The 12,900-nt window shown below is 40.6% G+C and overlaps 1 protein-coding gene across 4 annotated transcripts in view; it reads right to left on the reverse strand.

The window, feature by feature from the left end:
• foxj3 (forkhead box J3) overlaps positions 1-12,900 on the reverse strand; it is a 75,647-nt gene that overhangs the window by 39,788 nt on the left and 22,959 nt on the right. For all 4 annotated transcript variants that reach the window (XM_069145676.1, XM_069145668.1, XM_069145655.1 and 1 more), the window contains one exon: positions 5,390-5,885. In XM_069145676.1, coding sequence (XP_069001777.1) covers positions 5,390-5,710 — 321 coding nt within the window. In that variant the 5' untranslated portion in view covers positions 5,711-5,885. The remainder of the gene's footprint in view (positions 1-5,389; positions 5,886-12,900) is intronic.

Raw genomic sequence — 12,900 nt, forward strand, 5'->3', positions numbered from 1 at the left:
TTACCAGTAAAAATGAGTTAAGTCAATATTAAAATGTAGAAAAGGGAACTAATTATTATAGCTAGTTAAATGTATTTTCAAAATTTTAGGTTTTCTTGCAACAGCAAGAGTTAGTGAATTTTATTTAAAACGAGTTTGCATCACGACACGTCTTTATTCTGTAAAAGAAGAAAAAATCCACACCCATCCTTCTCATGAAAAGAAGTACCGTCTGCCTTTTAAAATAATGTTCAAGCAGTTACATTAAAATTTTCCTTTTTTTTTGGCTAAAAGCAAGAAAGAAACATCTCATCATACTGTAATAAAAAAAAAAGAAGCTTGTAATTTAATGTCGGAAAATAATACACACGGATCCCTTTTTGACACGGGTGAACCATCACTGAAATCCACTTAAGACTCTAAAATGTTAAAAAGGGACCAATCTGGTGAATCAGCGCTTCAAGTAATTTGAATAAAATGTGGAAAATATTGTCGATATATTGTCGATCAAGAGTGTGCTGCTAGTGTTCCACCATACTGCCCACCACGATGCATGCAGGTAGATGTTGACTGGGGGGGAAATACCCACTCCTCTGCATCACCTCCTTCAAGTGTCTTGACAAGTTTGCAAATCATTTATGCAACATTTGCCCCACAAGCAGACGTAGCGAAAGTGAGAGCGCGCTGATTTGTCATTCATGACATGCAAGACATGAAGAGAAGGAGCAGATTCGAGAACTTGCGACCACTGACTTGAAAACTATATTCAGCACCTGTTCCATTCAGTCAAATACTGTTCACACCAAGACTCCACATTAAAAACAAAAACAAAAATTCTCATTTACAATTTAAAGAAATTACATATTCACAAAAATCCAAATATATCAATATCAAATCCAAACCATGCACTGAATTTTCCTATTCTTAAATAATGAATGTCGCCCAAAGTCAAGTCTTTGAAATCCTACAAGTATCATCTTTGCTAAGCGTTGCTGACAGGGAGAAAGACACAGACTTCTGACCTTGTGGGTGAGGACTGCTCCCATTGACCTTTTAATCTCAGAGGAGTCATCTGGGCCGGCTTACATTGCCTGTAATGGCTTTGAAATCCAACAGATTCGTCAACAAATATGCGTTATGACAAAAAAGACAGTATATTTCATTATAGAAAAGAACAGCACTGCAGGCGAGAATTTATAAATTTCTTGGAAATATGTGTTTAAGAATCCTGGTATGTGAAATATCTTGAAGCAATCTGGCAGATCTTCAAAAAGCAATGCTTTACATGCAAAGAACAGAAGGACAAGGAAGCTACAGTATACGAGCTGAATCATGCACAAGACTCCTTAGACAAACCTGCAAAACATGAAACAAAAGTGCCTCAGAGAGCCAGACAGGGTGTTAAGAAAAGCACCAACTAATTGCTTGCTCATAGATGCCGAGCACATTTTCTGCACTCTCGAAGGCAGCGTTCACATTTTTTGACCTTGATGAATTATCTGCTTTTATTGACAGCACTTATTGATATTTTTTTAAAAGCGCAGGCTAATGGAGTTCTATTGAGATGATTAAATGAGTTGCTGGTGCCCAGATTAGCCAGGTCTCATCTCACAGGCACAGCTTGCATTATCATACTGAACAGACGCATGCGTGCGTTGAGTCCCAAATTCCTGCGACTGACATCTCCAGGGGAACAGAGGAGCGATGACTACATCCGACCTACATTCACCCCACCCCGGCATGCCTGCTTCCAACTAATTACACACACACAAACATGCCTACTCAGCCTCACTATAGGTGGATTCATTTCATAGTAATAGCCACAGTGCTGGGAGAATGTTGCTGCTCCATGCATATTAGAGAATCAAACCATTTCAATTAGGTATTATTCTTCTCCCAAATCTCTGAGTATCTCTGGATTTTAAAGCCAAAAAGCCCAAAAAACTGAACAAGCTCCAAGTGACCTCCTGATGATTGGGGGAGGAACCTTTCCTAAGGCTTGTGCACAGGCTTAGATGAAAATATCATTTGTGTGATGGGATGTGAAAATTCTCCAAGCACAAAAACATTAGGAACAAACCTAAGGCTATTGCAGCTTGTTCAAATGCCCCAGGTATGGAAACAGTAATATCGGATTTCATTTCAATGTCTTATGCAATGACAAGATTTTATACCTATTGTATATTCATTATTTCAGTAGTTTAGATTCTCAGAAAATCTATGGCAGGGAAAACACCCTATTAACAAGAATCAAGGAACAAAAAGAAATTGTGACGCAGGCTCCAAGTCCATGAGCACATCTTGAAACCGCTCTTTCAGTGTTTCCTGCGCTGTACAGCATCCTGGTTAGAGTGATGTGGTTTTTCACACTTTTGAATGTGAGGGTATTTCTACAGTTGCAACCCACATTTAGGCCAGAATCTGATGATCCGTGCAAGCTTTTACTAAACCAGAAAGTGCTTGAAGAGCGTCAGTCTCCACCGACGCTGACTAATTAAACTACTCTCGTACAAACGACATCATTCTAGTTACGTCAAATCTATATTACACCTGGCACTGAAAAAAAACCTTGACTTTCCAACATGTTATATTTAGCGAGTTTTATGTGGTCGCTGAAAATAAATGATAAATCCCCCAAATTCCACGGTATCTAAAATAAATAATAAAAAAGTAATTATGTATATACATATTGAATACTATGTATTATACTGTGTACTCAAGACTCACAATTCTAGCAAAGTGATTTTAAAACAAATAACCTCTTTGAGTACTGCTGAATAATCACACTAAACCTTTCAGAAACCTCTCTATACCAAGTTTTCACAACAACTATATTGCTGTAACATAACCTGCTGTATGATGCAAGGTCTACAAACTCTGTGATATTGAGATTTTGTTTTCTGTGGACTGAATCTTGCATTTAAAATGTGGCTTTAGCCTTGCCTGCAGGCATTTTGTCCACAATCACAATCACTTTGGCTTTAGCCACATCTAAAAATCGTGTAATTCTAAAAACACTACATATGATACCTGCCCTTCTTTAAGTTTTTCAAATCTAAAAAAGCAACTGGAATTTCATAAAAATCTCTAAAAATGTCATGCTATTTATGATTGTTAGTCTTTTTAGAACAAGATTTTTTTTTAAATTTTTTATGACATAACCGCATCCCTGTGTTTTTTTTTTTCTTAAAGATGGGATAAACTCGCTCTTGACTACAAAAGAACTAAAAGACACAGTAACAGCAACACATTAAACGAGCTTTGGTGAGTTAATATCATTTCTTCCTCTCGGCTGTATCTGGTGGAACTGTAACTCAGTGGGTAGAGCAAAGCGTCAACCCTGCCAGCACCATCAGTTTTGATTCCCACTGAGGCCTCCCACTCTAAGATGTATAAAAAGTATATGCAATCACAGTGCTTTGGATAAGTGTTAACTAAATGCTCTCTGTCTTATCTACAGTTATTTTAGTTGAGCAAGTTAGTAACGCTCTCAAATATACGAGTCTGTGAACACGTATAGAGACCTGAATACACTCTCTGGCAGACGAGTACACGAAGAGCTGCAGACAAAATGGACACATCGATGTTTCTTGGACTTTATCAAGTTTGCCTACATGCACAGTAGATCAGTGTACACAGGAACATTTATTACTAAACCCTGGGCATTGTTGCCCATTTGATAGCCTTTGTACTGTTTTCAAGTTGAATTGTAGAGGCACAGGTAGAGACGGACCTTTGGTCTGCATGGCAACAACAAATTGGAGGTATGCGGATGTCCACACAGAGTCAACACCTCCGCGCGGACTCAAGCGGACTCTAGAGGACTCTCGCGTACTCGCAGACGCGGAACTTATAATTCCAGCGTAACATTTCACCACTTCAGTCCCCCGAAATGATAATTTACTCAGAGCTGCTCTCTGGATAAAAATAAAAATGCGCAGTTTCTAAGCTTACCAGATACGGAGTGACCACGAATAGATTCGTTAACAAATCCAATAACAAAGACCTTGTACTAATACTAAAGAAGGAAGGTGGTATACAAAATGCAGAGCTAACATCAATGTTTGGAGACAATGCCTGTAACGTAATGCAGAAATACATGCAGAGTGACAGCACATATGCTGCTTTGCGGCTGACAACTAAATAAGGGATGCTGGAGGTAAAAGAAGAAACAAAGGTTGCAAAATAAAACAATTCATTTCCTCACTAAAGGCCTTGCCACAAAACCTCAAATCAATCCATTTATAATAACACATGCTTTCTCATCTCCAGCTCACCTACTCGCATACACACGCACACACACACACACCTCAAAACAGCCTGTACACACGCCAGATCTTGTCGCCCTAGGAAATGGGCTTCATACATCTTGTCTGACTGCAATAAAGCAGTGCCTAAGATTCTATTTCCAATAAACGTCGACTGATTGGAAAACTCATTCTAATATCAATTTCCATCTGGGCCCTTTAAAAGGCAATCAGCATAGCTTCATCTCTGTATATCATGGGCTCCTTGAGATGATGACACAGCACTGGCTCTCTCCTTCTACATAATGGCCTTCTCCTATCAAGGCATCTGCAATGAATAATACCACCCATGAATGGGCTATTTAGACTGTGTTCGCACAGATAGGGGCCACTTCTCTGAATATTAATCCAGGGTTTTACACTTCATATGGTTCTCTCAGGGCTGCGCCATTTTTCATTCGGAGGAGTAAGGCACTTTGTGTGATTTGGCACACTCACAGTTTTCTCTCGGAGCTTTCTCAGAAGTGACAATGGCGATTACCAATGGCATCTCACTTTATTTATGATTCCCAGCCCCCGTAAAACAATCATTTGGGTCAGGGAATATAAATTTTAACGCTTCTACAAATGCTGACAAAAGCTTCTCACAAAATGTAAGGTCAGAGGAGGTATCAACATGTGAATACACAGAATACACAAACTGACAAAAGGTCAATCAATTAAAACTAATTTTCTATATTTTCTGACATCAAATCAGAGTGTCTGCTAAAGCATACCTTTTGTGATTTACAGTATTTTTCTTATTGCGAACAATTCCCAGAAAAAGACAAATAAACAACAATGAATTGTTCCTATTGACAGTACTTACTGTGCCCAAAGTCCGATTTAGCCGATTCACCCTGTGCCTTATCACTCCATTGTTGTTCAAACCGTATTAAAACACAACAAACTTGTGCCTTCCAGGAACTATTTTCAATTGACTGAGAAAGCGATCACCATTATAAGTCTGTTTGTAAGTAAACTACCATGTCCATTTTTTGTAACCAAGAAATATGTCACTAGCAGGTAAACTAAAAGCCCAGCTACAACCACAATCACTATGGCATTTTAATAAACATTTTCCACTTGCATAAATGAAGGCTATATGTCATTTTTTTCCTCACCTTCCAGCCACTGCCCGCCTCCCTGTAGTAGGGAAAGTTATCACAGATCCACTGGTAGATCTCGCTCAGTGTCATCTTCTTCTTTGGCGAGCTGTTGATAGCAAACGTGATAAGACTGGCGTAGCTGTAGGGAGGCTTTCCATCCTTGTGCTGCTGCACCTCTTCCTGGTCCAACGTGGTGTTAGGATCCAGTAGGGTGCTCTTCTTGCCCATGCCTGGCCCGTGGGCATTTTGGGCATCAGCCTTGCGGATGGCGGCCTGCATGGTCAGCTGAGGAAGCCAATCCATGGAGGTCAGGCTGCTCTCCAGCTCCGACGTCATGGTGACGGCAGGCTGGGCAGGAGGGGGGTGGGGAAAAGGTGGCGGTGGCTGCTGTTGGCGCTTGGTGACTGATGGAGAGCGGACCAGGTGGGGAATAACAAATGACGACGTGAGGGGATGAAGTCAGGGCTCCCTCAGCTCAGGGCATCAGCATAGCATCTTCTGTGGGACAACCCTAGAAAAACAAGAAACAGACATGTCTTTATTAGTCAACTAATCTTTGTTACAAGAAACAACCAAACATTAGATATAAAAGTTACGTATATCAGCAGTACAGCAGAGTACGAAAAAGAAATGCAAGTGACGCAGCAGCTCTGCGGAGTTTGCCCGACATGTAAAACCAAGTGTCGCTGTAAGTATGCTTATACTGGCTGTGCAGGAGATCACAAGCCCACCACTTTCTCCACCACTTGCTGCTCTCAAAGCTGACTCATAGCTGGGACTCCATCTGCACACAGAGAGTAAATGCCAGGCAATTGTTTTCACAACTGCCAGCCAAATGGGGGAACGGCTCAGGAGGAATTCCGACTCTCTTGAGGCTAGTAAACCCCGTCTCCTTTCTTCCCTGCCTGCCTGCTTCCCCTGGCTCCACTTCCTCCCCCAAACGGAGCCTCTGCCGTAAACAAGCCAGCTAGTGTCGTCTTGCAAACTGTTCTCAACGCTGTGTGTGTTGGCCTCGTTGTACGGAGCGCAGCCCGCAACAGCCTGTTTCTCTGTCCCTCTCGGCACACTGCCCTCCCAGTCTTAAAATAGACGAGCAGAGTAGAAAGGCCTTAAGTTACTAACGTAGGTGAACACGGGTATCGGTGAAGAAAAACAAAAAACAAAAACCCGAGCAGGATGACAATGCAATCTGGCTCGGGGGGGGGGGGGGGGGGGGGGGGGGGGGGGGGGGGGGGTGAGAACAGTCGAGAGAATGAGGAATCCTCACCAAGTTGTGGGGTTTTTCTCTTGACTGAGCATGCTCACACGTGTGTGTGTGTGTGTGTGTGTGTGTGTGTGTGTGTGTGTGTGTGTGTGTGTGTGTGTGTGTGTGTGTGTGTGTGAGCTCGAGTGTCAGGTTGGGCAGAAATACAGTCTTGACAGCACTCAATAGGTCAAATACTGTATGAGAGTAATGTGGAATTGTACCAAACGGTTACCATTATTTAAACTATTCAAATGTATTGGAGAATAATTAGAAAATTTTGCTAAAAGTAATTTAGTAAATTGACACGTTTTCATGATTACAATTTAGGTCTTTTTTTTTTTTTTTTAAGATATTAAAAAAATATCAAATCTATTGGTAGACAGTTTACATGGAACATTTGAAAAATTTGTTTTACATCTGTTTACTTTATCAGAAAGTAAAAAAAAAAAAAAAAAAAATGTGTATGGGACACAGAAAAAAAAGAACATAATTTTATGAACTTCTGATGTCGATATTAGATGCAACAGGAAGAGTAAGAAATTCCTAAATTGGGCAAACTGCTTTGGCGGCAGTTGGTCAGAAGCAGTTTATGGTTGTCCCTTTCAATTGATCTCTCACAGCGGGGGTTCGCTCGTGCACAGCAGCCAATTCAATATCTGCTATCAGTGTAGACAGGCAGAGCAGATGATGAAGGCATTTTCACACATCCAAACAGAAGTCAGAGAAGGGAAAAACCAAATCCATCTGCGGGAGATCATTATTTGAGGAAGGCATTGGTTCCAACTCTTCCCTTATAATCAGGGTAGGGTTCCATAAGGCACTGTTAAGTTGTTTTTTTTTAGCAAAACACATTTACATGTTTTTTTTCTTTTCAATTTCTTGTCTTTCTTTAACGTGATACACTCCCTATAAAGAACGCTTTGAGTATCCAAGTTTTCCCCTTTCAGGCTTTAAGGCGTGGATGTGATGGAAAACAGCAGCTTGTGTCACCTTGAATTAATGTCAGGAACAAAACCTTTATGAAAAACTAAAGTTTGGAGTAAGCTTCTCAAATCACTCTTACCTTTGGCTGACTTTTAAAGCTTTGCGAAGCGAATTTAAAAAAATCTGGTGTCGGGTGAGATACCCAGCAGGTTATCCACTTTCAACTGTGTTTTTGTAGTCTTCTTTCATTAACACTGGTGTCGTGATTGTTCCAAGCTCACAAGGCTAAATGAAAACAAAGAAGGTATGAAAGTCACTCTCCCACCCTCTGCAGTCATGAGCACACCGATAAATAATCAGGCCTGCTGACTGACTGTACTGACAAGTGAGTCAGACTCATGGTAAAAAAAACAGTTCCTCATCACAAAATCAACAAATCATACACAAGGTGTCTCCACCCTGAAACAAAGGTGACTCACAAACTGATTTTCTTTTTTGAGTAGAAAACAACTGAAATATAAAACAAATGATATATTTTTTTTAAATATGAATCTACATTAGGGATTGGTCATGATTTTCAAATCTTTTCAAGTCATAAAAATAAAAAAAAAAATGGTACATACAACTACCATCCTTCCTTATTTCCCCCGTTTTTACCAGGTGGTGGAAATTCACCTAAAAGCTGTCTGCCGGCCGCCATTATAGAACATATGGAGAGGAAGAACACGTTACTGCCAGACTCCAGAACTTTGCCAGGCAAAGACTGTGTGGCGTTGCGAGATTAGATGCCACAGTGCGAACAAACGCACGGAGACGTGCAGAGACAACTGCAGCCATCAAAAGTTCTGTGAGACTGTGAACCTCCTTCAGCAAATGAATGAGGCTGTGGTGCAGTGCAAACTCTGCAGGTAGAGATAGCATATAAATCTACCACAGCTAAGCACCGGCATTAGAGTGAAGCGCCGAGCGGACGGTCCATCCATTGATCAATAACCCATGGCCAAGACGAAGTGAGGCTGATGTTGGACGTGCTGTAATCTCAAAGATGAAGCTAAAGGCATGCTTCTTAACAGATTTGTCCAAAGGCGATCGTTTTCAAAGTTGGATGACATTTGTTGAGCCGGTGTTTATGTGGGGGGAGAGAGTCTCTCTTCCTCTTTTTGTGTGCATGCGGTACGAACAGGTGAGGAATGCCCATCCCTACTATACATATCATTATCTATTTAAATAATTGCAGTATCATGCAAAAGCTTCATCAGCTCACTGGGCCTTCAGGACAGATTTTACATCAGTGTCATACAACCACCAAAAAGTACGAGCAGCCACACTGAAATAAGTTGCCCTGTAAATGTAATGCTGAGATCAATTCAGTTAATAGCCCATATCAGTAAAGGATCGCCCCGCCCTTTAGGTAGGGTTGTAACTATTATTTTAATCATCAATGAATATGCTGATTATTTTCTTGATTGATCGCAGGTTCTATAAACTATAGGAAAATGCAACGGTATAAAATTCCAGAAATAAAAGTTGTCATCTTATTTTAATTTTTTTGGGGATATTCTGTTTACAATGATAAAACAGAGAAAGGCAGAAAATCCTAAAATGATATGCTAGAAGTGGATGATATTTCACATTATTGCTTTGAAGTTTTTTAAATAATAAATTTATATTCAAAACTGCAGATTATTTGTCTGTAGATCAACACATCAACTGTTGAGCGAGCATTAGTTCAATACAAATAATTTGGACGATTAAAGTTTGAAATACTCCAAATGTATTAAAGGAAACACAGATTTAGAGTTCCTCATTTTAAACTGTCTCCAAAACTAAAATAACTGTGAAAAAAATGCTAAGCAACGTACAATGCATTATACGTTATCTACACATCTATTCCGTGAATTTGTGTAATTACAATTTTATTTTTGTTTGGTCCGAGACCAAATTGGTTACATCATGTGTAGTGTTTCTAAAATGTTGTCCACCCATGCATCTTCATCGTACTCTATACTGTATAATGCAATGCAATCAGAAAATACAGCAGGAGAACAGAATATAGGAAGCCACCACGTGGATTGATTTAGGTAGGTGTAACTGATAAACCGGCAGCTCAGTATGTGTGCAAGTTAACAGTTGGAGGTCTTTATGTAAACTAAACCACAGTCACCAAATGCACAATATAAAGGCTGGCTGGCAAAGAGGAAGCCTGCCGAGCTTTCTGGTGGCCGCCGGAGATAAGTAGACTGAGGCAAGGGTTGATGAAAGGCACTCCGCCCGATACATGGAGACACATGCCATTTGACCCTCCTCACTAATGATCCAGCTGCTACATAATCTGCAGGGCCAAGATGGTGTCTTAATTAGAGAACCTTGGCCTGTGGCAGCAATGATGAAGCACAACACAAGCAGGCAGTAAGACGGCCCCCCTGCTGCCTTCATTACCCAGGTTGTGGGACATTCAGAGCAGGGGCAAGCCCCAGCCTGCTTCTGCGTCAGGGAGGACTGTCTGAGTGTGTTCACTAACGGGTCTGGGGGTAGGCAGAGGTGTGCTCAGGAGGCAGCAGCAGTAGGAATGGGTGTGAATGGCACAATGTAGCTGGCGTCGGGCCCGGCAGAGAGTCGAAAATGCCGATGGTGTGCATCCGAGAGGTTTGAGAGGTCGAGCTCTATGATTACGAGCCCAAGGGAACAGACTGCGATACCACACACATGGAGCCGCTTTGATCTTTCTGTAGGAAAATGGGGTTCCGTCACTGTCATCACCGAAAAAAAGAAAACGTCTTTCTCCCTCGACTTTAATTTGTTTTCAGAATGGAGCGCTGGGAGTATTTTCGAGGGCTGAGAGGGAGAAATGGATGGTCAAATTCATTCTCTATTCAACACTCAAAGTTTTTTTGTCCTCCAGGGATTAATGGCAGATTTAGTTCTGAATGAGAAATTGAAAGCATTTTTTGAGACATCTTAATTTACCAAATTCTTGACAGGACTTATCAACAGTCCTGTTGCCCACTGAGCACTGACAGCAAATCAGTGATGGTGTTTTGTGTCTCAGCTACTAAGTCTGAAGTGGCTCAATCAAACTGACAGCATGGCTATTATACATGTGCCAGGCTCTCTTTTATTCAACAATCCCCGATGAGGCAACAAACGGAGTAACAACCAGGGATTACTCAACACAACAGAGCTCGTCAGCTTCATCATGTTAGGCAAGTGTGTACTGAGATGCAAGTCAGCAAGTGCGTCATAAAATCAGTGCTGTTCCCCATCTCCACTATTGCAAAATTGATGTCTGTACTTAGCAAGCCCTTAAAATTTTAGTACCCCTAACAATGCATGCCTAAGGTGGAATTAATATTTCAACTGTGATATTGCTGCAGTGAATGGCACTTAAATATCCTCAACATTTGATATAATGAGGAGTAGCCACCTATTTAATTCAAATTCAGAAATGACGGAAGATTGATAAATATATATATACATACATACATATCTGTAATGTCATTAGCATACTCATACAAAGGGCTTGACGGATAGTCGAACAATGTCTCAAACCTTCCCTCTCTGACATCAGAATTGTGGAGATACATTTTTCACCTTTCCAGAAAAAGACCACATCCACCTCACGCAGCAGCTGGATGTGTGAAGGCAACATAATAAGCAGTGTTTGAGCTCGTTTCTCTCTTAATCTCTCGCTGATTGTAAATACAAACAAGAGCAACACAATGGAAGTTTTCAGTGTCAGAAAGTGTGCGCTGTTTGACCCATTTTCATGCCTCCGCCTCCTTTCTTTTATGGCAGGCTTTTCGCCTCACCTTCAACTGCAGCCTCTTGGATAACCTATGAACGGTTTAGCCTTTACATGTGGTCAGACAACACGTATGAATCAGTTCATTTGGACCATAAACTCGTGCAGATGTTTAACATAGCAACAAATGGGGTTTGGATATCGTTTTCTTACGCAACCAAGTTTTGCTGGTGATTTTGAAGATTCAAAACCGTAACTAAATCATTTAAAGTTTCAAAAGGTCTTGGATAATAGGGTTGGGTAGGAAATTCTTATCGCCTCATATAATCACAAAATATAATTGTATCATAAAAAAAGGTGGGTTCATGGGGCCATGTCTATATATACACAAGGTGTAACTGAAAAGTGCGGAGACTGTTCCACTTGCGTATGGATAGAGCGCAACACAGCAATGTGCCTGGAGCAGAGGGAGGAATATCTTTCATATTTATTCCAAGTTATATCAATTGATCATCAGCACCCGTGTTACACATGTTTCTGTGACCAGTGGTCTTTGGGCATTTTCAATTTTTGCTATGTACCTAAAGCTTGACCAGAGAGCACACATCCAATTTTGTATCAAACTCAGAAATTCTGCAACAGACACCCCTAAAAAGCTTCAGAAAACCCACTAAATGAAGCAATGAGCTGGGCAACGTATTTTGAGCATTTAATAAGGGGCAGAACGTCCCCGTCTAAGACCACAGAAGGCGTCTGAGAGCAAATGTATGGTGCAAACAACTTGAGCTTTGGTGCGACGGCAGATGGGTTCTCCAACATGACAACACGCCACCTGTTGAATGAGCACAACTTCAACAACACATTAGGTAGTGGTAGTTCATACGCAAGAACACTTTATCGCTTTTACTGGATTACTTTTAATTGGAAATTATTGTAAGTGTAAACCAGAACGTAGTATGTTGTATTTGGCGGCGTGTGGGATGAAATACTTGAAGGCAATATCTAGTGTTACTGTTATTATGGTGAGCCCTTCCACGTAATTGTTAAGTTATTGTTAGGGATAGCGTATCATTTTCTTTCCCTACAGTTTGGGATGCGATGTGACTGGTTTTACAACTTGCTACAGGAAAAAAAAACTCATTGTAATTATACTGTTTCACATTTTAATTGTTTCATTGCATCTAATTTTTTCCTGTGACAAATCTGTTTTCTAACAGTCTCCCTAAATATAGCATGTAGGTAAGCTTTTCCCAAAGAATACAGGTTGTTCCTTACAGCTCTGTATTTTTCTGTATTCTATAGTGCAATATGACAATCGCCCTGCAAAGACCAGACACCTGCCAAAGTAAGTTATTGATCTTATGTACCCAGTTTTGCTTTTGTCAAAATCACGTTATAATGCATACTAGTAGTTGAAAGCACAGTAAACATCTAATCCTTCAATCACTTGTGAAACCACGAAACCTAGAAAATCAAAATCAATGCTTTTAAATTGAGTATTTGATGTAAATAATAATGGCAGCTCCAATGCCTCAGATTTCAAAGAGCAAAATGGAAAAATATCTGTCATTACTGAAAGACAAGCATCAATTCTCAAACCACTGGTTCAAGAGT

Source organism: Embiotoca jacksoni, unplaced genomic scaffold (assembly GCF_022577435.1).
Source record: "Embiotoca jacksoni isolate LCO1_2020_lvr unplaced genomic scaffold, fEmbJac1.0.p SCAF_1, whole genome shotgun sequence".
In the NCBI taxonomy this organism is placed as follows: domain Eukaryota; kingdom Metazoa; phylum Chordata; class Actinopteri; family Embiotocidae; genus Embiotoca; species Embiotoca jacksoni.